Source organism: Geotrypetes seraphini, chromosome 15, assembly GCF_902459505.1.
Source record: "Geotrypetes seraphini chromosome 15, aGeoSer1.1, whole genome shotgun sequence".
NCBI classification, from domain to species: Eukaryota; Metazoa; Chordata; class Amphibia; order Gymnophiona; family Dermophiidae; genus Geotrypetes; species Geotrypetes seraphini.
Genome location: NC_047098.1, coordinates 71,719,183 through 71,746,968, shown reverse-complemented (window position 1 = coordinate 71,746,968; position 27,786 = coordinate 71,719,183). Strand labels below are relative to the sequence as shown.

The 27,786-nt window shown below is 43.8% G+C and overlaps 1 protein-coding gene across 3 annotated transcripts in view; it reads right to left on the bottom strand.

The window, feature by feature from the left end:
- Positions 1-16,056, bottom strand: part of SH2B2 (SH2B adaptor protein 2) — an 84,210-nt gene extending 68,154 nt beyond the window's left edge. For 2 of the 3 annotated variants that reach the window (XM_033922571.1, XM_033922572.1), the window contains exon 1: positions 12,889-12,942. In XM_033922571.1, coding sequence (XP_033778462.1) covers positions 12,889-12,897 — 9 coding nt within the window. In that variant the 5' untranslated portion in view covers positions 12,898-12,942. Of the gene's footprint in view, positions 1-12,888; positions 12,943-15,913 lie in introns of those variants that run through there. The other variant, XM_033922573.1, reaches the window with a different exon arrangement.
- Between the last annotated feature and the right edge of the window lie 11,730 nt (positions 16,057-27,786).

Below are 27,786 nucleotides of genomic sequence, written 5' to 3'. Positions count from 1 at the left end.
CACCTATATTGTAGAAGAAAAATTAGGGTGGGTGTCTGGACTGCTCTGGTAGGTCTAAAGCAGTGGTCTCAAACTCAAACCCTTTGCAGGGCCACATTTTGGATTTGTAGGTACTTGGAGGGCCTCAGAAAAAAAATAGTGAATGTCTTATTAAAGAAATTACAATTTTGCATGAGGTAAAACCCTTTATAGTTTATAAATCTTTCCTTTTGGATAAGTCTTAATAATAATATTGTAATTTATAGCTAAAGAGACATATGATCAAGAAACTGTTTTATTTTACTTTTGTGATTATGATAAACATACCGAGGACCTCAAAATAGTACCTGGCGGCTGCGAGTTTGAGACCAACTCCCTAACAGACACTCACAACCTCCTAAGTGGAGACATAAATTTACACTTAGAGCAATCTAACCAACCAGAGATCTCAGAATTCTGGTCCGTTCTAGTTGCACTAAACTTTCCCAACTCACCCCCAGTAATAACCCACAAGGAGGGCCACCAATTAGACCTGGTAACTTTGTCCTCAAAACATGACAAATCCCAACATAATATGGAGATCAGAAACTTGGTCTAACTCACTATGGTCAGACCACAAAATATGCAACTTCGAATTAAATTGGCAATTGAAGACCACCTTAACCACAACGAAAGACAAGAACAGATCCACACTACTTCACACCAGTAGAGGCAAGATTAACCCTACGGAATTCTGGTCGCACTATGACATTACTCATAATCAAGATGAAGAAAATAATCAATTTATGTGCTTCTGGATCAAAACCAGCACCCGCATAATAAACGAAATAGCCCCACTGAAAAAAAGAAGGAAGAGACCTAGATACCTAACAGGCTGGTTTGACCTAGAGCTCCTAGAGATAAAGAGAGAATTAAGAAAGTTAGAAAGAAAATGGTCAAAACTAGGAACCCCAGAAACTAGAAATGCCTGGCACCAAAAGCTGAAAAACTGTAAAAACTCAACCAAAGAAAAGAAAAGAACCTTCTAAGCCAACATAATTGGTAACACCTCCATAAACAGCAGCAAACTTTTCAGACTGGTCCATGACTTATATGACATTCAATCTCACACAAACCCAACAGAAGATTCCACAGTGACAGTCGACAACCTGGCGGACTTCTTCAACACTAAAGTAAATAATTTACGACACTCTCTAACGGATTCTCCAGACTCCCACTGGGACTACTCCATTCCACACGACCTAGTCGCCTCCAAAGCAGACATGAGCTGGTCCAACTTTAGTGAGACCGATTGGCAAACATTTAACAAGTTCTACAACAAATACGTCAAATCATACTGTAGATTGGACACTTGCCCCCCAGATGTAATGAAAAAAGCCCCAATCATCTTCAAAGCCAAACTACTCACCTGGGTCAACCTACAACTAACCACAGGAATGTTCCCAAAAAACTTATGTCAAATTGTAATAACACCTATTAAAAAGAACAACAAAGAACCATCCAACAACTTAACCAATTTAAGACCTATCACTAACATCCCTCTCGCAGTTAAAATAATGGAAAGGATGGTAAACGCTGAAAACTCATATTTAGACAAATTCAACATACTGCACAACAATCAGTCAGGCTTCAGACCTGGTCACAGCACCGAAACAATCATAGCCTCGCTACTAAACCACCTACATTCCCTTCTCACCCAAGGTACCAGCGCCATGATCCTGCAACTGGACCTAAGTAGCGCCTTTGACCTAGTAGATCACACCATTCTTTTGAACTGCCTAGAAGCCATAGGCATCACAGGAAACGCTCACAATTGGTTCCAGGGATTCCTCAGGAACAGATCCTACCAGGTATTCAAAGATGACAAACTTTCCCATAGCTGGAATAACAACTGCGGTTTACCTCAGGGTTCCCCCCTATCCCCAACCCTCTTTAATATCTACCTCAGTTCATTAGGAAATCTGCTACAAAGCCTAGGGCTCATCTTCTACATTTACACAGACGACATTACTGTAGTGATTCCTCTAACCTCCCCAATGTCACAATACATCAGCTCCTTAACCAACATCCTAAATCAGATAGAGCGCTGGATGATGGCCTTCAAACTGAAACTCAACACAGAAAAAAACAAATTCTTCCTGGCATCCCCCAATGAAAAGATAAAAGAAAATACAATTCACTTACAGAGTCGAGAATACAAAATTGACCAAACCATAAAGATACTGGGAGTAACCCTTGACAAACACCTAACCCTGGAAAATCACACAAACCTATTGTTTAAAAAAAAGTATTTCAGTTCTATGGAAACTTCGCACTATTTAAAAAAAAAAAATTTCTTCGATGAAAAGTCCTTCCGTTTACTAGTACAATCATCCATCTTAAGCACTCTAGATTACTGTAATATCATATACCTATGTGCTTATAAAAAGAACCTCAACAAACTGAGATTAATTCAGAACACCGCGATCCGACTAATCCAGTTTAAAAAAATGGGAACACATTACCCCTTACTATCAAAAGCTCCACTGGTTACCCATAGAATCCAGAGTCATCTTCAAGTTCGCTTGTATTTGTTACAAAGCTCTCTTTGGGATTCTTCCGACTTACCTAATCTCCCAGTTCTCTCTCAACGGTTCCAACAAGAGCACTCACAGAACAAACCTATTTAATTACCCCTCCCTGAAATCTTACCAATACAAAAAGTTTCTAGATAGAATGTTATCATTCCAGGCAGTAGGCTGAACACATGGTTTGGAAAACCCATACTTGAGGCCACTACTTAGGCAGACTTTAGAAAATCCCTGAAAACTCGTTTAACAAATTCTAAATTCCCAACCCACCTCTTCCTCGCTACGGCCCTCTTCTCTACCTCGCCACCACTCCAATTCAAGATTTGAGACTAACTCTTACCCTCTTTCCCCTTGTATCCCATGTTCTGACAAAATGTATCTTTATTGTAAACCACTTGTATCCCATGTACTGACAAAATATAACTTTATTGTAAACCACTTGTATCCCATTTACTGACAAAATGTATCTTTATTGTAAACCACTTGTATCCCATGTTCTGACAAAATGTATCTTTATTGTAAACCACTTGTATCCCATGTACTGACAAAATATAACTTTATTGTAAACCACTTGTATCCCATTTACTGTCAAAATGTATCTTTATTGTAAAACGCTTTGAACTTCACGGTATAGCGGTATATATGAAATAAATTATTATTATTATTATTAAAGGAAAGAAAAAGCAAGATAATTTCTCCTTCCTTTTTGGCCATATCCTGACCCTACCAGATGAGTTTAGACTAGTGGGATGTAGCAAAGCAGTATCCAAATAAGATGGGATTTGCAGCAAAATGATAAGGATAACAGCAGCTGGAACTCTCCAGAAAATTCCAAGAATGCACAAGTGACATAGAAAGAGATTCCTTTGAAAAAAGGAATCCTGTAAATAGGACAAAAAATTGTAAACATCTTCCTTACATGAAGGAGGAACATAATACGAAGACAGAATCAATCCCTTGGCACAAAAGGAAATATCCCTCTTAAAAGAGGGAAAACCAGCTAGGAAGTATAGAGAAGATTCAGGATCCCAAACATGTGAACACAACATCACTAGTAAAGGCCACTTAGCAATAGAGTGTAGCATACTAGGGAAGTAAATGAAGATATACAGAACACATGACCTATACAGCTATCTAGAAAGAGATAACTGAAATGACTAGACAAAACAATCTGTTAATATTGGACAGACCTATAGCAATTGAGTAAGCTATACAAAATAGCTGACAGGGATGTCCTGTATATAGAGGCAGATAAAGGCCAAATGGCCCATCCAGTCTGCCCATCCACAGTAACCATTATCTCTTCCTCTCTCTAAGAGATCCCATGTGCCTATTCCACGCTTTCTTGAATTCATACAGTGACCATTATCTCTTCCTCTCTCTAAGAGATCCCATGTGCCTATTCCACGCTTTCTTGAATTCATACAGTGTCTCTGTCTCCACCATCTCTTCCGCAAGACTGTTCCATGCACCTACCACCCTCTCTGTAAAAAAGTATTTCCTTAGATTACTCCTGAGCCTGTCACCTCTTAACTTCATCCTATGCCCTCTCATTCCAGAGCTTCCTTTCAACTGAAAGAGACTCGGCTCATGCGCATTTACGCCACATAGGTATTTAAAATGTCTCTATCATATCTCCCCTCTCCTGCTTTTCCTCCAAAGTATACATATTGAGATCTTTAAGTCTATCCCCATATGCCTTATGATGAAGACCACACACCATTAGTGGAGGAGTCCATCCTTAATGATTTTCAACGAAATCAAGGGGTTGTGAGGCAGAAAATAGAAGTTTAAATTAGATCACTAAAAATCCAAGATGACCATTGCCAGAAAATTCACGCCTAAAACACCTCATGGAAACGCTACAGAAATTTTAAAACTGGCAATTTTGGTTTTTTGGGAGTGGGAGACCTGATCCCTAACATTAAAAAGCACTGAAAACCCTGTTTTCAGACCCCCGTCCCCCAATTCTCCCAGAAGAACATAAGAATGGCTGCTGCTGGGTCAGACCAGTGGTCCATCGTGCCCAGCAGTCCGCTCACGCGGTGGCCCTTAGGTCAAAGACCAGTGCCTTAACCGATACTAGCCTTACCTGTGTACTTTCCGGCTCAGCAGGAACTTGTCTTTGTCTTGAATCCCTGGAGGGTGTTTTCCCCTATAACAGCCTCTGGAAGAGCGTTCCAGTTTTCTACCACTCTCTGGGTGAAGAAGAACTTCCTTACGTTTGAACAGAATCTATCCCCTTTCGTTCTCTCTACCTTGAAGAGGGTGAACAACCTGTCTAAGTCTATTCCCTTCATTATCTTTAACATTTCGATCATGTCCCCTCTCAGTCTCATCTTTAAAAGGGAGAAGAGGCCCAGTTTCTCCAATCTCTCACTGTACGGCAACTCCTCCAGCTCTCCCATAAGAGATAATGGAGCTGTACTTACAGCCTCCACAGTGAATGCCTGTCAGCTTTTTCTGTGCAGCTCTGAAATGCCTTGGGGGTGGGTTAAGAAAAAAAAAAAAGATAGAACTGCACGCTCAAGAGCAAAGCTGTAAGGCAAAACAACCCAGATCTTTCATGGTAACCAGGCCTAGTTGAGACGGTCAGCACTGGTCTCCAAACATGAAGAAGGACACAGTACTACTTGAAAGGTTCCAGAGAAGAGCAACTAAAATGGTTAAGGGGCTGGAGGAGTTGCTGTACAGTGAGAGATTGGAGAAACTGGGCCTCTTCTCCCTTGAAAAGAGAGAAGAGGCCCATTCAAAATACATTCGAAACATTCAAAATACTGAAGGGAATAGACTTAGCAGATAAAGACAGATTGTTCACCCTATCCAAGGTAGGGAGAATGAGAGGGCACTCTCTGAAGTTAAAAGGGGATAGATTCTGTATAAACATAAGGAAGTTCTTCACCCAGAGAGTGGTGGAAAACTGGAACGCTCTTCCGGAGGCTGTTATAGGGGAAAACACCCTCCAGGGATTCAAAACAAAGTTAGACAAGTTCCTGCTGAACTGGAACATACGTAGGTAGGGCTGGTCTCAGTTAGGGCACTGGCTTTTGAACTAGGGGCCGCTGCGGGAGCGGAATGCTGGGCACGATGGACCACTGGTCTGACCCAGCAGCGGCAATTCTTATGTTCTTATGTAGACTGTATGCCACCCACAGCCTCATCAGATCCGTGCACCACTGCCTTCAATGCAAATTGGGCACCACCGAATGATGCGGCTGGGGTGAGTTGCAATCCTCTGAAGGACCCGGCTGAACAGCAGCCAAGGCGGAAAAACAGAGAGAAGAATCTCCGGAGGCCACAACTGCTCAAGAACATCAATTCTCTCACTGCCCAGCCAGATTTATGACTGAAGAAACGTGGAACCATCTTGTTCGGCGCTATAGCCACGAAGTCAAAGCAGGGCTGCCTCCCGCACTTCACGAGCGCCTAAAATGCCTAGGACCACTTGCCTGGAACTGTAGCCTGATGGCTGAGGAAGTCTTCTGAAATGTTGCCCACCAAGGTCACATGCGCTGTCATCAGCGCCAGAAGAATACTTTCCAGCCAAAGGAAAAGAAGAGCCAGGAGAGAGAGTTCTTGAGTCCTCTCCGATGAGTAACAGAGACCACTGCCATCAATGATCAACTACTTCAGTGGTGATGTAGTCCAATAGTCCTGAAAAGGACGATGACCTTAATGAGCCTTTCTCAGCCACGAAGGCTGGCATTCGTGTCACTACAATCCATAAGGCAAAGCTTAATGGAACACTGTGGCAGAGCAAATGAGGATGAAGCCACCAGGTCACACACACTCTGGCCTCCAGAGACCACCACAGACTCTGCTCTAAGGGGCACAGAGAGGAAAGCATTCTGAAGAGAATGCATGCGTGCGTTTGCCAGGGAACCACGTCCAGCTTGGGAAAATTGTAGGACGTCCCCCTTCAATATCTCCAAAATCTGTGCCCAGAGCTTCTATGTTTGAGCCTCAGGCAGGGAAACATGGCCTGCTGCCGTATCGACTATTCCAGAGACTGCGTGGGTGGTTTTTTGTTGTTTTCTTTAAATCAACAAATCAGTCCAAGCATTCTCGTATGCAGAGCACTGTAGCTACTGTAGTGCGCCCCTTTTTCTGAGAGCACTCTGAGCCACCAGGTGGCCAGATAAGGGTGAGCCAGCATCTCCACCCACCTCAGAGGAGCTACTACTATCACTGTCACTTTGGTGAACATCCGGGCTGTGGTCGCCAGCCCAAAGGACAGGGCCAAAAAACGACAAAGCTGATTTAGCACATGAAACTGCAGAAATTTGCAGAGATATGTTAAAAAAAAAAAAAAAAAAAAGGAAAAGTGCAAAATTCAGCTTCATAATATCCAGGGAGGCCAGAAATTCCCCCGGAGCCATTGCTGGAAGGACCCACCACAGGGTCTCCATCCAGAACCAAGGAAGCTTAAGAGCCGGATAGAAACGATGCAAAATCAGAATTGGTCTGCAAACTTTTTATCCTGTGTTAGGAACTATAAATTAAACAGATTATCTATGTAAAACGAAGGTTAGCTTGGCACTGCTTGAATAGCTAACAAGCGCTGAACAGCAGCCTGGAGAAAGCACACTGTACCTGGACTCCTGACAGGAAAAGGCACAAACTAGTCTGAGAACGGCTGGGAAAACCAGCTTGCAGCTCAAGTGAATAAATTCCATGACCCATTGGACTCTAATAATGTGCAGCCATGCAAGCCAAAATGCCAAGGACCAAACCTCCTATCCGCAGAGGGGCCCTCGGCACCCTGGTATCATTGGGTCGTACAGGCAGGTCAGTCAGGAAGAGCGGCGGTAGACAGAACACGCCTTCAGCCTGGAAACCTGAGAAAAACTCTGCGAAGAGGATGAAAATCTTGCCTATACTCCAATAAAGACTAAGCAGACTGGCTAACAGGTACCCCGAAGGGATCGACCTGTCACATACAGACTGAAGTCTGTGAAGTCTCAAGCCGGCAGAGCTTCAAATCCATTTCAAACGCGAAAATACCCATAAAAGGGATGAACTTACGTCGAATTAAAATAATAAAATGGGGAGAGCAAAATCTACACAGCTATAGCCTTGCGTGCAGAAGAAAAGACTGATAGAGGGCACTAAACTAGCCTGTGAAGTACTCGAGGCAGAGTGAAAAACCTGTAATAGATTCCTTCTGCAGACCATGCGAGTAGTGGGAAATAACCCTATGGTATACTCTAGGATGTCTCACCTATTGCACTGGAAATGTGTGTTTGCTTATCAACTATCAATAAAATACAATACAATACAGCTTCTTATATCCCGCAATTTTCAACAGGGAATCATTGGGGCTTACAGCAATAAAGATTACATTTGTGATTCCAGATTAAAACAAGCAGATTTAACATAAATGGTTCAGAGTTGGAGGGAAGTGATAAATGAGAGCACTAGACCATGGATAGCGTTCATATATATATACAAGGGGAAAAGGTATGTCTTTAGTCTTTTCTTGAAGAGACTATGTGTGGGAATCTGCCGCAGGTGAGTTGGTAGATTGTTCCAGATGTATGGTCCAAGGAATTCAAAAGTGGAGTTGAACATTTTTTTCTGGTGTTTTGAGTTAATTTGCACTGAAAAACAAGTACATCCGTCGCATTGATGAGCAATTCTATGCCATCTAATTTAGTTTCACCAGTTACAATTACCCACACATAGCTTAAAGAACTTTAAATAAATTGTTCTGCCCCCATAGTCAGCACATAAATAACTCTCAAATTTAATTTTTTGTTGGTTTTGCAGTTTTATAATTTCATTTATAATATGCCACGAAAACATTTGCTCTGTTTAGTTTGTCAGAGCTAAAAAAAGTTTGAGACACACTGATCTATAGGATGAAATTCTTTGTCACTAATTTATTAAATCATCCATTCCTCCAAAATGTGTAAGTGCTAATGAGCTGGCTACTCATTTTCTACAGTTGCTGGAACATATTAGCTGGGAAGTTCAATTGTCAATTACAGCAGACACATATGTCCTTAAATGTTACATAGAAACATGACGGCAGATAAAGGCCAAATGGCCCATCTGCAGTAACCATGATCTCATTCTCTCTCTCCAAGGCCCTCTTGAATTCAGACACAGTCTCTTGTCTCCACCACCTCTTCCGGGAGTCTGTTCCATGCATCTACCACCCTTTCTGTAAAAAAGCATTTCCTTAGATTACTCCAGAGCCCATCACCTCTTAATTTCATCCTATGCCCTCTCTCAATGCAGTTTCCTTTCAAATAAACAGGTTAAGGTTACCAGGCGTTTCCAATTTCTTACCCATAGTTTATTAAATGTTTCTGCTAAATTAATTCATTGCACTTCTCCTTCTCCCAGTGAGATGGTTGCACTCAACAATTGGTTTTAAGAATTTCAAGAAGTCTACTCTTTGCCTTTTCTTATTCCATTATCCTTTGAACCTTGGTACTGTGTCAGGAGCTGTGGTTTTTCCCATCCACTCAGCCTAGTAGTGCCTCTAAGATCATTTAAGGCATTCATTAAGTGAATGCTGCATCCTGCTGCCTATTCGCAACTTCTGAACAGCAGACAAAGAAAAGGAATGGTACCAATATTCCCTCTAAGGTGCACGGCTGTGCACCTCGTTTTACCTGCACAGTTTCGGACTGCTATGCACCTGAGCAGCACTTCCTCACCTCCTTCCCACTGCCATCATGACCACTGCTGTTGTTGCGAGCAGCAGCAATGGCAAAAACAGCTTGCCTTACTCTACTGTGGGCCTGCATTGGCAGCATCTGTATGCTTGGCGGCCAGCTGTGCCCCAGAACTGGAAGAGGACATCGGAGGGGCATGATCAGCAACTGTTCGTACTGAGGCTGTGAGTGGGGCCCCACGGAGGAATGAAGTAGGCTGTTTTGCCAGTGATGCTGGTGGTCATTGATCCTTCAATGAAAAGCTAGTCAGTACCTTCGGGCTTTTAAGTACAATATTCAGCATGGGCCAGTTCCGAAGGATTCAATGTTAGCATCGGTGTTGCATGCAATTTGAAAATGTCACCGATATCCTCTTGGAGAACTCCTATATCTCTGAAGAAGTACATCAGTACCGTCTCAACCATCAGTACCGTTGATGTGGAGGGTAACTTAATGCATCACATAGTATTCTGACATTGAACAAAATGAAGAGATACACCAAACCAGTATCATAGGACCTATAGTCGGTACCGTAGGTGCAGCAGGGTGTCGAAGCGTCGATACCTGAAGAGGCAGCATGCTTCAGAATTGACAGCCTGAATCAAGAAATAATGGCATTGAGGAAAGACAAGCAGTGAGAGACTCGATGCTAGAAATGGCCATGATGCTAGAGAAGATCTCGATGTACGAAGAGAATGCACCTCGATGCTGCTAGCTGGTAACAAAGGTGCAGCAGGTGTCGAAGCGTGGTTGCCTCAATAGGCAATGTGCTTCAGAAATGACAGCCTGCATCGTAGAAAGATGGCATCAATTAGAGGCATGCATCAAGAGACTTGATTCTAGATATGTCATGATGCTAGTCAATGTTGATGTCCACCGGTACCGACAGGAATCGGTTCTACAGAAAAGTCTAAGTTGCTGGAAATCCGACGCCAGGTCTAAGTTTTCCTAAAAGAAATATATATGTGGAAAAGAAGAAAACAGTGGTTGTTGTTTGTTCTTTCTTACTGGGTTTTTTTTTTGCCCCAGATTCAGAACCAGTAGAAAAGGATGATGTTAAGGTGGAGTTAAAAGAAGGCTGAAAAGCCGTTGAAGCTGTCGGCAGGGGCCAAGGTTTTAAAATAGCCAAAAGGCCCTGTCTCACCAAAACTTATTTTGTTGTGAAGAAAATTAAGATGAAAAGAAAATTAACAGAGAAGGAAGTAAAATAACAGTAAAACATGAAGAAAATTAAGCAGGAAGGCAACTCGAAGAAACGAAGTTCAGATATGTCTTAATTCCATGGAGAATGAAAAAACGATAACCTCGCAAGTCAGCATCAAGCAGGAAGGCACTCGCGCATGTGTGGTGCGGGCAGTCTCGAAGTTTTGCTAAAGCTTAAAGTGACAGTACATTTTACCACTGACCCTACCAGGCTCCATGGATGACGTCACCCACATATGAGAATATGCTGCCTGCTTGTCTAAGGATAATGTCAGATGCCGAAGATCAATTATAGTCCTAAGGAAAGCAACGGGAGATGCAAGCCTTGATTTCAAAACTTGAGGAAAAAGTTGATCTGGAAAATAGATCTCTACAATGTAACTTACGTTTAATAGACTAGTCAGAAACAATTTATGAGCTACAATTTCATACATTTCTGGAAGACTGGCTTCCTAAGGCACTGCAGTTGTAGTCTGCAGCGGGAACCTTGAGAACCAAGACAGCATATCGGCTTTGGCAACTTAGACCAGCAGACTCAAGATCATGTCAAACTGCTCAATTTTGTGCAAAAGCAAGAAATGTTAAGAGCCATAAGGACACTGGGATCTTTTAAACTATGAAAATAATAAGATACTATGCTTTCAGGATTTTTCAGCAGCATTGGTGTCTAAGTATAACAGAGTGCTCACTTCTTCATGCTAAGAAACTCCCGTTTGCTATATTGTACCCAGCAGCATGTGAGTGAAGCATGAGGGCCAAGCATTTTACAGTGGCTTCTCAGAGGCCCTAGACTTTGTCAATCAACTTCTGGATACGGAATCAGGAAAACGAGGGGCTTAACGATAGCCTTGAGATGCCGTGATTTTACGACTGTTTTTGGAAAAACTGCTTAGATTTACTTTAAATCATATGATACAGCGAGAAGATTTATATCATTGCTGCTAGTGGACAGCAGCCTGTGGGCTATTGGATCTTTCTACCTGCTGGTAAACACTGTCACTTGCATTTTCTGCTGGTAGTGTTTGGGACTGATTATTAATACAGCTCGTTTAGGAACTTTGTCTAAATGTTCAGATACTGTTCTTCTCAATTACCATCTAATGATGCTTATTGTCTGCATTCACCCAGAATTTATTTTGGAGACTGGTCTGTGTGGAGTTGTTGGACCGAAAATTTTAGGATCTGTATACTTGTTCTATTATCAGTCTCCTAGTTGAAACCTTTTTACTAGTTTATTTGACCCATTCTTTTTTGCAACATTCTTGGATTTCCTGTACAAATAATCTTTGAAGATCAAATGTTATCCATTGATGTATAATCCCAATTAGTAGATCAAATTTAGGTCAGATGAAATTTAATGTGGACAAATGCAAAGTGATGCATATTGGGAAGAAAAACCCAAATCACGGTTACCGGATGCAGGGCAGGATTAATTCAAACCCCAAACATCTGTGAACAAATCCCCCTTCCCTTCCCTTCCCTTCCCACACCACCTACTTGCCCAGGACTTTAACTCTGAACCCTTTCCATACTTATATAAAAGTGTTCAAATGCATTGTAAAGCAATAATACTATCCAAAACATAAGTCTTTATTAATAACCAAGCTTGCAACTCGTCTCAACTGCCTCACTCTTGTCGTCCAACTTTAACCCATATACATGTATAAACAACCAAATCTGTAACTCCTCTGGTACGTTCCACTCCATGTATGTTAATTTGCAACAAAATAACAAGGCAAGCGGTCCACCAAAGAAACCAACGTGAAAGAAACGACAATCGGCAGACAATAAGGAGATTCAAATCAGGTTTATTTAAGGTGCTCACAGGAGCCATGCCTGATGCATTTCGCCAAACAAGGCTGGTCAATGCTAACAGAAAACCATGTCTTTCATACATACTGGACACAGAACCACCCTCACCCTGTATGGAATAAGTAATCACAAATTAACCCCCCCCCCTTTTTTCTTTTTTGACAAAAGCACAGAAGAGATTTTTAGCACTGGCTGGCAGGCTGAATGTTCTGCTGGCTTGTGTTACAAACCGAAGGAATGGTATAGTTTAGGGAGTGAAGAAACAGTGGTGCATATCCCCCCCAATACTGAACAAAATATAAAGATAGCAGATGTAAATTTGAAAAAAAAAAAAAAATAACAAATCACTTTACAAATTAACAACTAAAAATGAAACAAAAAAAGGAAAATAAGATAATACCATTTTATTTGACTAATACATTTTTTAATTAGCTTTCAGAGGTCAAACCCTCTTTCCTTAGGTCAGTAAAGTATACTACTGTTACAGTATCATGTCCTGACCTGAGAAAGGATAATTTGGTCTCTGAAAGTTAGTCAAAAATGTATTAAAATTAGTCCAATAAAATGATCATCGTATTTCCATTTTCTGTTTCTAAACATTTATCAACACAGCTATAATACTACTTTATGCTAAAGCAAAAAAATATAATTTTTTCTACCTTTGTCATGTGGTTTCTGCTTTCCTCATCTTCTTGTCATTCTCTTTCTTCCATCCACTTCCAGAAACTGCCATCTCTCCTCTTGACCCCCCCCCCCTTTGGTCTGGCATCCATCATCTTCCCTCTGTTCCCTCAAGGTCTGGCATCTCTCTCCTTTCATCTCTCTTTCCCTCCCCCCTGTGGTTTTTAGCATCTTCTCATTTCCTCCGCTCAGATCTGATATCTCTGTCTCTTTCCCCGTTCTCTGGCATCTCTCTCTCCTCTCTCTTCCCTTTCCTTCTCTGGTCTTCCTTCTTTATTTTCTGCCTCCGTCTAAATTAAATTCTTTCTTACTATGCAGTCCTCAGTTTCCCTCTTTTCACTGTGTCTACCCACAGCATGTCACCCCTTTCCTTCACTCCTCCACTATCTCACTAACTCTATCTTCTTCCCCCCATCCAGAATGTCCTTTTTCTTTATCCCTCCTTCCATCCAGTATGTGTTCTCTTTCTCCACTTCCATTCAGCATTTGCTCTCCTTTCTCCCCACTTCCATCATCTGCCCTCTTCTCTCTCCCCCTTCTCCCCCACTTCCATCATCTGCCCCTTTTCTCTCTTCCTCCCACTTCCATCATCTGCCCCCTTTTCTCAATCTCTCCATCCACTATAGGCCCATCTCTCTCCCTTCCTCTCACTTTTCTTTCTGATTTTGGCAACAAGATCGGCAACGCCCCCCCTGCAATGCAACTCAAGATCGGCAACAGGCCCCCCCCCAGCACTCAAGATCGGCAACGCCCCCCCCCCCCCTGGCACTCAAGATCGGCAACGGGCTTCCTCCTCCTTGGGCATCAACAGCACATCAGATCGGCAACGCGGTGCTCAGCCCAAAGCTTCCCTCTGACTCGAACTGCCTGGGCGGAAACAGGAAGCTGCGTCAGAGGGGAAGCTTTGGGCTGAGTACCGGCATTGTTGGGAATGAGGGAGAAGGGACATGTTGTCTGAGTTGTATAGACCATCAAGATAAACTAGAAGTTTTCATTTATTTGCTTATCCAAAGACAAATGGTTGTAGATATAAGACCTTCTTAGATAAGACCTTAGCATTTCAAGCAGGTAAATTACAATCTTGGTTAGGTAAATGTATCCATCAAGCTATGTCTTATTGTTCTTTTTGAAAATTAATTAAGACCACTTTGTTCGATAATTTTATTACCTAATTAGGGCTTTTTATAGTTTGTAACTGTATTTTTATTCAATGCTTGTATATTTATTGAATGATTGTACTTCGCTGATTGTCCCGCTCCTCTTAGTGCAAACCGCCTAGAACAGTGGTCTCAAACTCAAACCCTTTGCAGGGCCACATTTTGGATTTGTAGGTACTTGGAGGGCCTCAGAAAAAAATAGTTAATGTCTTATTAAAGAAATGACAACTTTGCATGAGGTAAAACTCTTTATAGTTTATAAATCTTTCCTTTTGGCTAAGTCTTAATAATAATATTGTAATTTATAGCTAAAGAGACAGATGATCAGGAAACTCTTTTATTTTACTTTTGTGATTATGATAAACATACCGAGGGCCTCAAAATAGTACCTGGCGGGCCGCATGTGACCTCCGGCCTAGAACTTCTGGTTATGGCGGTATAAAAGAATAAAGTTATTATTATTATTTCCTAGTTTGGCTCCCTGGCTTTCTTCTTGCTTAATTGCAGATTCCTTGCTCCCCTCTTTGCTCTTGATAAAACTCTGCAACCACCTCACAGGTCTTAACTCGGCTTGAGATGGGTGCTTGTTCCTTGGCCACTAGAGTAAAATCCTGCAGGCAGCTCAGAACACAGTGTCTCAGTATGCGTGCATGCTCCTATGATCTGGGCTATTTTTGAGGTTTCAAACTGTGATTCTTGCTGGGCTTCCAAAGTTTAGAGTAGCATGTGGCAAATAATCTGTTGTGGATTCTGCAGACAGAAGGTAGCCATTGGACTAGAATCTGTGAGTGCCAGGGGAAGTGTTGCAGTTCATAAGGGGATGGGGAACCAGTCCCAGAAAACAGGAATGTGCCTGAAGCCATGGAGAGCAAAGCAAGGAAATGATCCAAGCCTGTGGTCAGTAGGGAGTCACAAATTGAAGGCGTTAAATCTACAAATAACTAGAAGGAACACGAGAAATGGGAATCAGTAAAGGGATGGGCGAGTCATACCTGCATGAAACGGCAACTAGCTAGTGCATTGGAGCTTGCTGGAGAGTGGAGGTAAATAGAAGGCTGGATAAAGGGAAAATGAAAAGCAGCAGATTTAGGGAATAGAGCAGGCAAAGATCTATTAAATTTCTTGTCCCTAATATATCAAATTATGCCTATGCAGGAGGAAAAAAATTGAAAGGTGCAGAGGGAGTATAGGACAAGAAGGGAGCAAGGGGGAAGGAAGAAATTCAGGGAAAATGAAAAAAATTAGGGGACTAGATCAGGAACCCCAACCACCGGGCCACAGACCCAGTACTGGGCCGCACAGAAAGACTAACTTAAATTTTTTGTTTTTAATTTACATTAGTTTGCAAGGTATTTTATTTTGGAAAGTGACCACTTCTGTCTGTGCCTCTTTCCTGCACTCGTCTCAGTTTTGGGGGGTAAAGCCCAGAAGCCAGGTGAGTCGACTTTATCTCATCTGCCTTAAAAGCAAGTCTGAGACAGCTTCAAATCCTCATACCTTCTGGATTAAAGTCAAGGTGGAATATGCTGAGCTGGTCACTGAACACCCTGCATCCAAAATGAGATTAAGGAACACACTTTGGGTGCCACTGATTCTGCATTAATAATGGAAAGTCTAAACTCTCTGTGTTTGAATCGTGGTGCAACCTTTCTGCATTGAACAGAGGTGGCTCCCGTCCTGGTCACCTGAGCAAAATCCGGCCTTTCCTGCCCCCCCTGGTCGAAGTGGATCATTGTTTTGTCCCCCGAGGGCTTCGACTCTCCCCTACATTTGCCTGAGCGACGCCTTTGTGGAAGGAATTGCTCAGACGAGCCCTGTCACTGCTACAATCCCGTCACGCACTTACTCGGCTCCCCGGCTCGTGGCTCCCCCACAGCTGCAGCGACGAGAAGGCGCGAGGCGGCGATTCATTCAGACACAGAGACAGAGCGAGCGGCGCGCGCCGGCAGCAGGAGGAGCTGCTCGCGCGCGCTCTCCTCGGCAACTGCGCCACGCCCCCCTTAGAGGGCACGCGTCGCGCGGGAGAAAGGCTCCTTTACAGCCACCGCTTCCTCTTGCAGAGTCCCAGTCAAGTGCATTGACTCGAAGCCTTTTCCCCCCCTCCCTTGTTCCTCTACAGCTTTTACACAGACGAAGCCCTAAGATGTCGAGAAGAGAGCAGAAAACTGTAAGAAAGTGCAATTTAATTTCTAACATTTTACTGAAGGAATCAAATACACAAACAATAAAAAGATATTCATTACAATTAAATTCAAAATAATAATATTTCCGTACATATTTTTATCATTCCTCCAACATATATTTCCATATACCTAATCTATTCCTTTCTATACCCCCTTTGATCTCTTCCCCTTCCTTCTTTTTATTTAATTTAAGAATTACCATAAATATATAATGATATAATATATTACAGTGGCGTACCTAGCATATGTGGCACCTAGGGCCCATTGTTTTTTGACACCCCCCCATCTGTACGAAAAACATGATTTTTAGTAACAAGCCACACGTCACCCATGAGTACCTAGGAAAAGGCAGCATCTTACATATTGCAGTGAGCAGTACATCAATACACCCATTGTAAAACTAAACAAGCCAGACCAGCACAGATCAATCCTACACCGTCAATCCTAACAGAAAACCATGTCTTTCGAACACAGAAAACACCTTCGCCTAGTATATAATCACAAACCCCTCCTCCTTTTACAAAACTGTAGTGTGGATTTTAGCCATGGTGGTAACAGCTCTGACGCTCATAGAATTCTGAGCATCAGAGCTGCTACCACCACAGCTGGCGCTAAAAAACACTCCATAGTTTTGTAAAAGAGGGATAAGATGGAAATACATAGACAAAGGTTAAAATGAACCAGCAAGAAGCTAGACTCTGCATACAATGCAACACCACAGAAAAAGTGACACGTCTCCCAAAGCAATAAATAGAAAATTATTGTTCTACCTTTGTCTTTTCTGGTTTCTGCTTTCATCTTCTTGTTACTCTCTTCCTTCCATCCACTGTCTGCCGTCTCTCTGCCCCTATATGGCATCTTCTCTCCTTCTATGCCCCTTCCAGAAACTGTATGCCTCAAAAAGAAACCAAGCTTTAAGTTAAGCAATTTTTTGTTTTCTCATATTTATTTGGCACAAATTTGGCACTATTTATTGCTTTAAAGTATGAAAGATTCAGCAATGATTTGGTTAGGTGGCAAAATAACAGGGGGGGGGGGATTACCTTCTGAAAAAGCCCCTCCATGTCTCTGAGCTGATCTTTATATATGTATAGTTTTATTTAGGTAATTTTTTGGGCAGTGCTCTGATATTATCTACATTCATGTTTGCCATAAACTTTTAACATTCAACTTTCTTACAGTTTTCCGCTTTCTTCTCAAAACCTACTTTTCCCAGTCTTCCCTTCCCATCTATCCATGTGTACCATCTTCTCTCGCTTTCTTCTCCCCTATTTCTTCTCTCTCTCTTCCCTGCCACATCCATTGCTGTGCACCTTCTCCCCTCCCTCTCCAGTGGTCTGATATCAGTCTTCCCCCTTACACCCTCATATGGTCTAGCATCTTTCTCCTCTCCCATGGTCTGGCATCTCTCTCCTTCCCTCTCTCTTCCTATGGTCTACCATCTCTCTGCTCTCCTTCCCGCAGTCTGGTATCTCTTCTCTCCTGGTCTGGCATCTCTCTCTCTCCTTCCATCACCCTTCTCCACAATCTGACATCTCTCACTTCTTTGAGTCATCCCTCCCAGTGTAATATTTTTCTTCTCTCCTCTCCACCACTATCATGTCCAACAATTCTCCCTCTTTCTTCCTTTCCCCATGTATATCATCTTTATCCCAGGACAAGCAGGCAGCCTATTCTCAACATATGGGTGACATCATCCACGGAGCCTGGATGCGGACAGCCTCGCAAGCAGACTTGCTTGTAGAAATGTAGAAGTTTCGAGTCAGCCGCACCGCGCATGCGCGAGTGCCTTCCCACCCAGCACAGGGCGAGTCTCCTCAGTTCTCTGGGGAGCTGAGAAGTCTGTACTTTGACACTGCGTTGAACTTCATTCGCTTTGTGCCTTCTCTCACCGTGGTTTGTGTTCTTTTTTTCTTGTGAATCGCTGTGTTATTTTCTTTATTTTCCTTTAAAAAAAAAAAGACGACTTATTTTAATTTTTTCTTCAGTGACTGACTGGCGGGTCAGGCTGAGCAGCTGCAGCCTGCGGGCTTCGACTTCGCAATGGCTTTCTTCCCTCCTATGTCCCGGCCAGTCACAGGCTTCCAGAAGTGTAACCAGTGGCAGCTTGCATTTTCTCTCACGGACCCACTCCGCTGGTGCCTCAAGTGCCTTGGGCCTGACCATAATCTGAAGTCGTATGAACGCTGTGCTACTCTTTAACCTCGAGCCCTTAAACGTCATTGAGTTTTAGTGGAAAAACTCTTCAGCATGAACTCCTCGATGACACCCTCAACCTCGAGTGCTACTTCGGTCCCGCCTTCCAGCGAGGGTCCTCCTGCTTCCACTACTCCAACCTCGAACCTCAGACCGTCCTTGTTTGGATTGTCTTTAGCCTCGAGTACACCTGCTTTATCTTCCCTTGAGCTCCCTTCAGGTCAGATACCTAAGCAGAAGATTCCTGCGGTGGTCCTCAAGCTTTCCAAGACCTCCAAGTCCAAGCACATCTCCACTGGCCACCTTGGAGCCTTTAGCCTCAGCAAGTGGTCCAGTTTCAGACGCGGAGCCACCTTTGCAGGCTTCTCTGCAGACCATGTTGGAGCAGCAATTTGTTCAGTTATTGAGCAAATATTGTTCTGCCTCAACAGTGCCTCCTGCAATCCAGCCTGGGCAATCAGCAGTCTCCCTCGAGGTCGAGTCCCTGCTTGTGCCTCGAGCTGAAGCTTCACACTCTATGCAAGGAGCAGAGTCTTTTTCACTGAAAGGGTGGTTGCTCGCTGGAATAGTCTTCCACTGCAGGTGATTGAGGCTAGCAGCGTGCCTGATTTTAAGGCCAAATGGGATCGACACATGGGATCTATTCACAGGGCAAAGGTAGGGGAGGGTCATTAGGGTGGGCAGACTGGATGGGCCATGGCCCTTATCTGCCGCCTATTTCTATGTTTCTATGCAAGGTGTAGATTCTTTGCGAGTGTCTTGATTGGAAACTTCACACTCTATGCAAGGAGTAGATTCTTTGCGAGTGTCTCGATTGGAACCTTCACACTCCATACAAGGAGCAGAGTCTTTGGGAGTGCTTCGATATTTCTCGATCCAAACCACTGAGTTTCGATCTACAGTTTCAAGCCCTATCCATTCACCAGCAGCGTTGTATGTTTCCATACATAGGGCGAAGTCTCCTCGATCCTCGAGACCTGCTTTCAGGCACCACTCTCATTGCCGATCGAGGCCTTCCTCGAGACATCCATCGAGGTGCAGATCTTCTTCTAAAGAGCAGCCTTCTTTGTCTAGGCCTCATTCCAGACCTTCCAGTTCTTCGAGGCCCCCAACTCCTCCCTTGAGGTCACCACTTCCGGACCCTGAGGAATCAGCTGCTTTCATTGCCTCCTTCAAGTCTCCATATTCTTTGGATTGTCTCTTCTCCAGAGAGGCTTCACCTTTGTTCTCCGCTTGAGGCGCCTCAAGGTCATCGAGCCCTTCTCGAGGCAAGACCTTGGCGGATCAGTTGTTTTTCTCCTCCTTCCTTCGTCAGATGGCTGATGATTTGGAAACTCAGTTTGATTCTCTAAGGAGTATCTCGAGGACATGCTTCTGCCTCAACCTCCTGAAGTCACTTAAGCTTCCTCTTCACAAGCTTTTCTCTCAAGCTTTCAAACGTTGTCTGGAGACTCCTTATGCTATACCTGCTATTCCAAGCAAATTGGAATAGAGGTATAGAACTCTACATTGCAAGGGTTTTGAGAATTCACAATTATCTTACCAATCCCTCCTTGTGGAATCCTCTTTGAAGAGGACCCATCCTTCCAGAGTCTATGCCACAGTATCTACTGGAAGAGAGGGTAAGACCATGGACAAGTTTGGCCGTCACCTTTATCAGAATTCCATGATGGTCTCTAAAGTCCTCAACTACAATTTTATTTTCACTTCTTATTTTAAGTTCCTGATTGATCATCTTCCAAGTTTTATGAAAAACCTGGATCAACATACATGTGGAGTTTCTAGAACTCTCTGCTATATTGGCAGAACTCCGGTTACATCTTCTTCAGTCATCTTATGATGCCTTTGAGCTGTCGGCTAGGACCACTGCTTTTTCTGTAGCAATGCGCTGCTTTGCCTGGCTTCGCACAATCGCCAGGGATCCTAATCTTCAGGACCGTATGGCTAACATTCCTTGTCAGGGCAATGACCTCTTTGATGAATCCATAGAGGCTGCCACTAAGAATTTGTCTGAACATGAAAAATCTTTTGCTTCTATTGTCAGACCAAAGCCAAAGTCAAAGTCAGCTCCTGCAAAACCTTCATGCCCTACTCCGGTTTTCCAGAGGCGACTCTTTACATTTGAGCCCCTTCCCAGAAACCGCAGCAACAGAAACCTCAGCCTTCTGCTGCACCTAAGGCTTCACAGCCTTTTTGACTCTCTAAAACAAAGCATAGTCTTCATCGTTCTACCTCTGTTCTTCCTTCCCCCCATAGGAGGTCGTCTCCATCATTTTTACCACTGATGGGAGACCATTACATCCAACCTCTGGGTGCTGTCCATAATCAGGGAAGGATACTCTCTTCTTTTCACTCAGGTTCCACCAGAGCTTCCTCCAAGAGAGTATCCTTCCAATCCATCCTAGACCGCCCTTCTTCAGGAAGCTCCTGCTTCATCTCTGTGCCATCGAGGAAGTTCCCTTAGCACAGCAGAGCAGGGGTTTTTACTCCCGTTACTTCCTAGTTCTGAAGAAGACAGGCGACCTGAGACCCATTTTGGAACTCAGGGTTTTCAACAATTTTTAGTCAAAGAAAAATTTTGCATGTTGTCCCTGGCGTCCCTATACCCCCTTATAGATCAGAACGATTGGTTATGTTCTCTGGATCTCAAGGAGGGTTATACTCACATCCCCATTCATCCGACCTCCCATCAGGATCTCAGATTTCGGGTGGGGAATCTGCATTACCAATACAGAGTGCTACCCTTTGGCCTGGCTTCATCTCCCAGAGTGTTCACCAACTGCCTGATGGTGGTAGTAGCAGCTTTAAGAAACCATTGTCTTCAGGTGTTCCCTTTCCTAGACAACTGGCTCATCAAAGATTCGACATCTCAGGGGGTTATTGTAGCGACCCAACGGACTACGTGATTCCTGCAAAGCTTGGAATTCGAAATCAACTTTCCCGAATCCCAACTTCAGCCCTCTCAGATCTACAGTTCATCGGAACTGATCTGGACACTATCCAACTGAGAGCCTTCCTTCCGCAACAACATCTGCAGGCTCTTCTTCAACTCTGTCATGCAGTGTCTTCCTGCTCTTCAATCTCAGCGAGACACATGATGGTACTCCTAGGTCACATGGCCTCCACAGTACACGTGACTCCTTTTGCCAGACTTCACCTCATAATTCCTCAGTGGACCCTGGCATCTCAGTCGATGTAGGCTTGTGACCCACTCTCGACACATTACAGTCACTCCTTCATTAAGACAGTCTCTCCGCTGGTGGATGCTCTCTTCCAATCTCTCCAGAGGCTTGCTGTTTCAAACGCCCCCTCTTCAGAAGGTCCTCACAACAGATTCCTCGACCTACGCTTGGAGGGCTCATCTCGATGGTCTACATACTCAAGCCACTGGACCAATACAAGCTAGAGTACACTTCAAATTCTACTGCCTACTTTTCAAAGCTATTAACGGAGAAAGCCCAACCTACTGGAATAACCGACTAGCCCAATCCACCTCAACCAGGCGCAGAAGAACCCACTCACTATTCACACACCCACCAACCAAAAAGGTTAAACGAGGAAAATTATATGACAACCTAATAGCCACCAAAGCAGCGAAACTGGACAGACAAATCACCATTCTGTTGTCTTCGACCACAGACTACAAAACCTTCAAGAAAGATACTAAGACCCTACTCTTCAAAAATATACATAAAACCTATCTAACACGACCAGTTCCTACCCAATTCCCACCTACCCAACTCTATACCCTTTATATACTCTAATACGCCCCCAACTACCCAACTAATACTAAATGCCTCTATTTACCCAACACCTACCACCTTAAGATCTAGACAACTCTCTGATTATTCTTATTACCCAATCACTTATCACCTTAAGATCTCGACAACTCTTTGGTAATTTCATAAGTAACTCTTACGACATCTCTTATGCTATTCCTGTAAACTTCTATGTAATTTCTGAAAACTTTTATGTAATCCGCCTTGAACCGCAAGGTATTGGCGGAATAGAAATCACTAATGTAATGTAAGTTTTTCCGTCTCTGCTTACACAGATTCAAAGATCTTTACTTCATCCCAACCTGTAGTCTCTGCATCTGACAGCTTGGTACCTCTCCACATAACTCCTCTTCAGTTTTCTCAACCTGTACGAGACATTTTAGAGGCTTCTAGAAAGCCTGCCACTAGACAATGCTATCACCAAAAATGGATTAGATTTTCTACGTGGTGCATCTCTCAAGACATGGAGCCTCGAGATACCTCCTTGGCTTTTGTCTTGGATTATCTTTTGCACTTGTCTACCTCTGGCCTCAAGTCTACATCTATTCGAGTTCATCTTAGTGCAATTGCTGCTTTCCATCAGCCTATTGAAGGGAAACCCCTCTCTGCTTATCCGGTGGTTTCCAAATTTATGAAAGGACTTTTCAATGTCAAACCTCCTCTCAAACCGCTTCAAGTGGTTTGGGATCTCAATGTTGTTCTTGCTCAATTGATGAAGCCTCCATTTGAACCAATGTCTACGGCTCATCTGAAATATCTCACTTGGAAAGTGGTCTCTCATTGTCTTTACATCTGCTCAAAGAATCAGTGATCTGCAAGCTTTAGTTGCTGATCCACCTTTCACAGTTTTCCATCATGACAAGGTGGTCCTCCGTACTCATCCTAAATTCTTACCTAATGTGGTTTCAGAATTTCATCTCAACCAATCTATTGTACTTCCAGTGTTTTTTCCCAAGGCCTCATTCTCCTCTTGGAGAATCAGCTCTTCATACTCTGCACTGTAAACGTGCTTTGGCCTTCTACATGGAACGTACTAAACCACACAGATCTGCTCAACTTTTTGTCTCCTTCGATCCAAACAAGTTGGGACATCCAATTTCTAAGCGTACCATCTCCAACTGGATGGCTGCTTGTATCTCTTTCTGCTATGCCCAGGCTGGACTGCATCTACAGAGTCGAGTCACAGCCCACAAAGTCAGAGCCAGGGCGGCTTCAGTAGCTTTCCTCAGATCCACTCCTATTGAGGAAATTTGCAAAGCTGCCACCTAGTCCTCGGTCCATACTTTCACCTCTCATTATTGTCTGGATGTTTTCTCCAGACGGGATGGCCATTTTGGCCAGAGAGTATTACAAAATTTATTCTCCTAAGTTGCCAATACTTCCACCATACCATTCTGGTTAGCTTGGAGGTCACCCATATGTGAGTCCTGGGATAAAGCACAGTTACTTACCGAACAGTTGTTATCCAGGGATAGCAGGCAGCTATTCTCACAACCCACCCGCCTCCCCTGGTTGGCTTCTCTGCTAGCTATCTGAACTGAGGAGACTCGCCCTGTGCTGGGCGGGATGGCACTCGTGCATGTGCGGTGCAGCAGACTCAAAACTTCTGAGTTTCTACAAGCAAGTCTGCTTGCGAGGCTGTCCACATCGGGACTCCTAGGATGACGTCACCCATATGTGAGAATAGCTGCCTGCTGTCCCTGGATAACACCCGTTACGGTAAGTAACTGTGCTTTTTGGGACAAAGGACCAACAGAGCCAACAGCATGTACCGTATTTTTTGCTCCATAAGACACACCTGACCATAAGACGCACCCTAAATTTAGAGGAGGAAAACAAGAAAAAAACCCATTCTGAACCAAATTCTCCCTGCTAGGCTCTGTACCCTGCCCCACACTCCTTGCCAAGCTCTGAACCCTGTCCCACCTCTCTGCTATGCTCTGTCCCCTGTCCCCCCTCTGGTGGTCTAGTGGTAGGCCGGGACAGGGCAAAGGGCAGGCAGGCCTAGTGGCTGGCAAGCAGGTAGGGACAGGGCAGGCAGGCCTAGTGGCTGGCAGGCAGACAGAGCTTGTAGCTGAGGGACAGGGCACAGGGCATGCAGGGCTAGTAGCTGGCAAGCAGGGCTCAGGGCAGGCAGGGACGGGACAGGGCAGGCAGGGCTAGTGGATGGCAGACAGGGCCCTCCACCCCAAGGCAGGCAGGCAGGTAAGGCCCCCCACCCCGAGGCAGGCAGGCCCAGGTACCTTTTTAAAAATTCTGCCGTCCAGCGCTGTATGGCAGGAGCTTTCAGTGCTCCTGCCCTTCCTGCCAAGCTGACTCTCGAACTCTTGCGGCAGCGTCAGAGTGGAGCACTTTTTTAAAATCCTGCCGTCCAGTGCAATACGGAAAGAGCTTTCAGTGCTCATGCCCTTCTTCAGCTGACTCCAAAACTCTTGCGGCAGCGTTAGTGCGGAGCACGGGGTAGGAGCAATCTTTCCGCATTCCTGCCTGGTCCCGCTCCGCTCCGTGAATGGCTGCTGTCAGTCCTGCGAGAACTGGCGGCAGCCATTCATGAAGCACAGCAGGACCAGGCAGGATCTCATATGCACATGATTTCTCCCACAGGTTCTCTACAATCTAAATATAGATTGTTTTGTGACTAGTGCCTGATACAATAAATTGTAAACTTTTCCATGATGATTACATTACATTACATTACGAGATTTCTATTCCGCCATTGCCTTGCGGTTCAAGGCGAATTACAAAAAAACGTATTACAAGAAGAAGATATCTGGTAATTTCTAGAGGAGATAAAGAATAGGTGAGGTTGCTTTGGGGTATTGGGAAGTGGGATGGAGCTAGTGCTATTAAGTCGTTTGCAGGAATTTCTTGAAAAATAGCACATTTTCTTGTGTTTCTTTACTACATGAAATATGCACTGAGCTCGGGGTACAGTTTTAATTTCCCAGGGAGAGAAAAAGTGACTTTATTGGGTGATATGTACCTGGGCTGTCTGAAAATTGCCTTTGTTCAGTTGGATAAAAGTACAAATGGTCTATCACAGTGCACGTACCTTTATTTTTTCTGGAAGAAAGTATTCCCAGAGGTGGCAGGATGGAAGAGGAAAACAGCCCATGTACCATGTCTTCACAAGTACCTGCTCCCTCTTGACTGCCTCTAGAAATTGCTCGTTATTTCTTGAGCATAAATTATGCACATGAAGGGGATAATTTTAACTGTGTATAAATTCACAGCTGCTCTGAACAGATTAACCTGGATTCTATATAGGCCACCAAGATGCATGCACTGAGTTAATAAGGTGTCAAGAAATAATCATCAACATTAGTTGACACAAATTTGGATTTGCACATGCATTTTCTTGGGTGCTATTCTATAACACTGCAAAAATAATGCTGCCAGAGATACTAAATAGAAACTACAAAACGCAGTGAAAGATCTAATGAACTCACAGAACAACCTGCACTGTCTAAAGCACCAAATCTAATTCAAATCAATGTAATATCTATCAAATGTTATAATAACCAGTGAAGGAGAGGGTCCTCAGTGTGAAGGATAAGCGAAAGGAGAACTTCTACAGCGCTTTACACACACTGGTGAAGGTATAATAGCCTTCACCTGCACACCATCACTGGACCCCTCCGGTGTGCCCAAAATAAACACAAACAGTGAACAACTAAATAAGTGCCAAAAATCACGGCAAAATGGTGCTCAAAAAGACAGAGCAGGACGCTCTGGGAGTTCCCCAGCCGACTCCTAGATAGAAAAAAAAGCAACTTAGCTTGCAGGCATGGTCCAAAAAGTTGGAAGGCAAGAAAGACTAATGCCGAAGTAACTTCTACCAAGCCCAGTTTCGGTGACTCTAGGTCCCTTCCTCAGGAATCCATTAAACAGGACGAACGGCAATGATAGGCCATGAGCAGCTCCTCCTTCTCTCCATGGCTGACTTGTTGGTGCTGTGTTTATTTTGGGCACACCTGAGGGGTCCAGTGATGGTGTGCAGGTGAAGGCTATTATACCTTCACCAGTGTGTGTAAAGCACTGGAGAAGTTCTCCTTTCGCTTATCCTTACATTACATTAGTGACTTATATTCCGCCTTTACCTTGCAGTTCTAAGCGGATTACAGTATAAGACAGCTGGACATATCCAGGAAGTTACAATTCAGGGGATGTTTACAGTTCTAAGGGGGAAATAGTAAAAGATAGCTGGGATTTTCTAGGAAGTTATAATTGGGGGATGCTTACATAATAGATGCAAGGAATTACAATTTAGGAGAAGGGTTTAGGCTTGGTTACTTGTTAGGGTCGGTTGGGAGGTTGTATAGTTTTTTTGATTTCTTTTCGGAATGATTTAAAGTCACTTGTAGTTGATAACAAGTTGGAGATAAAGGGGTCCAGTTTTGCTGCCTGCGTCACTAGGAGGCCGTCGTACATCTTCTTTCGCTGAGTACCCTTGAGTGGGGGGATAGGCGAATAGGTTCTGGGTTCTTCTTGTTCTGGATGTGCAGTTGAAATTAAGACGGTCGTTGAGGTAGGTGGGTGCAGATCCGTTTATTGCTTTGTATAGTAGACAATAAAATTTGAATTGGATTCGAGCACGTATTGGTAGCCAATGAGAGTCAAGGTAGGCATTAGTGATATGGTAGATCAGCCTGAGGGCTGTGTTTTGAATGGTCTGCAGTTGGTTTATCCTTCACTAGTTATTATAACATTTGATAGATATATTGATTTGAACTAGATTTGGTGCTTTAGACAGTGCAGGTCGTTCTGTGAGTTCATTAGACCTTTCACTGCGTTTTGTAGTTTCTTTTCTATAATACTGTGCAACCCAAAAGGGAGCATAACCACGGGAAGGGTGCAATCAAGATTTTCACTGGGGGTAAATCATCACACTCAAAGTTGGGTATGGGAATCCATGTTAACTACTATTCTATATAAGGCATAGGTGTCAGAATGGGGGAGGCCAAAAGGGCCTCCCCAAAAATTCACACTGGCTCTGTAGGCGCTTGCGCACTCCCCTCTTCATATGGCAAGATGGTAGGTTCCTGCCAGGACAGACTAGGCAGAGAAGCTCCACCACCTGGTGATCTATTGTAGAGAATGACACGGTGGCTGTTTCCCGTGGCTAGCCACGAGTAACCAGCCGAAATGGTGAGGGGAAACAAGTGCTCACCACGGGGTATGGGAACAAGGCCATCCACTACCCCGTGGAGTGGTGAATGGCCTTGCCTTCGCAGTTAGGGAAGGATCGCGCGTGCGGCCCCTTCCCAACTTCATACCTACCGACCAATCGCCACCGTATCTATTCCCCTCCCTCCCTTCATTCCCCTTACCTTCATGGCGTGTTTTAATTTAATGTGTACAAGCAGCCGGAGTCTGCCTGAAGTTGCATGCATCTGTGGAAGCTTCTCCTCTGATGCAACTTTAGGATAAAATAGTATATTAATTATGTTGATAAAAATTTATAAACAAAGCCCTGCCAGCTTAACATTTCTTTCTCTAGTTCAGCAGCCAGAACTTTGATTTATAAAATGACAATTGTACAGAATATTGTTTCTTTTTAT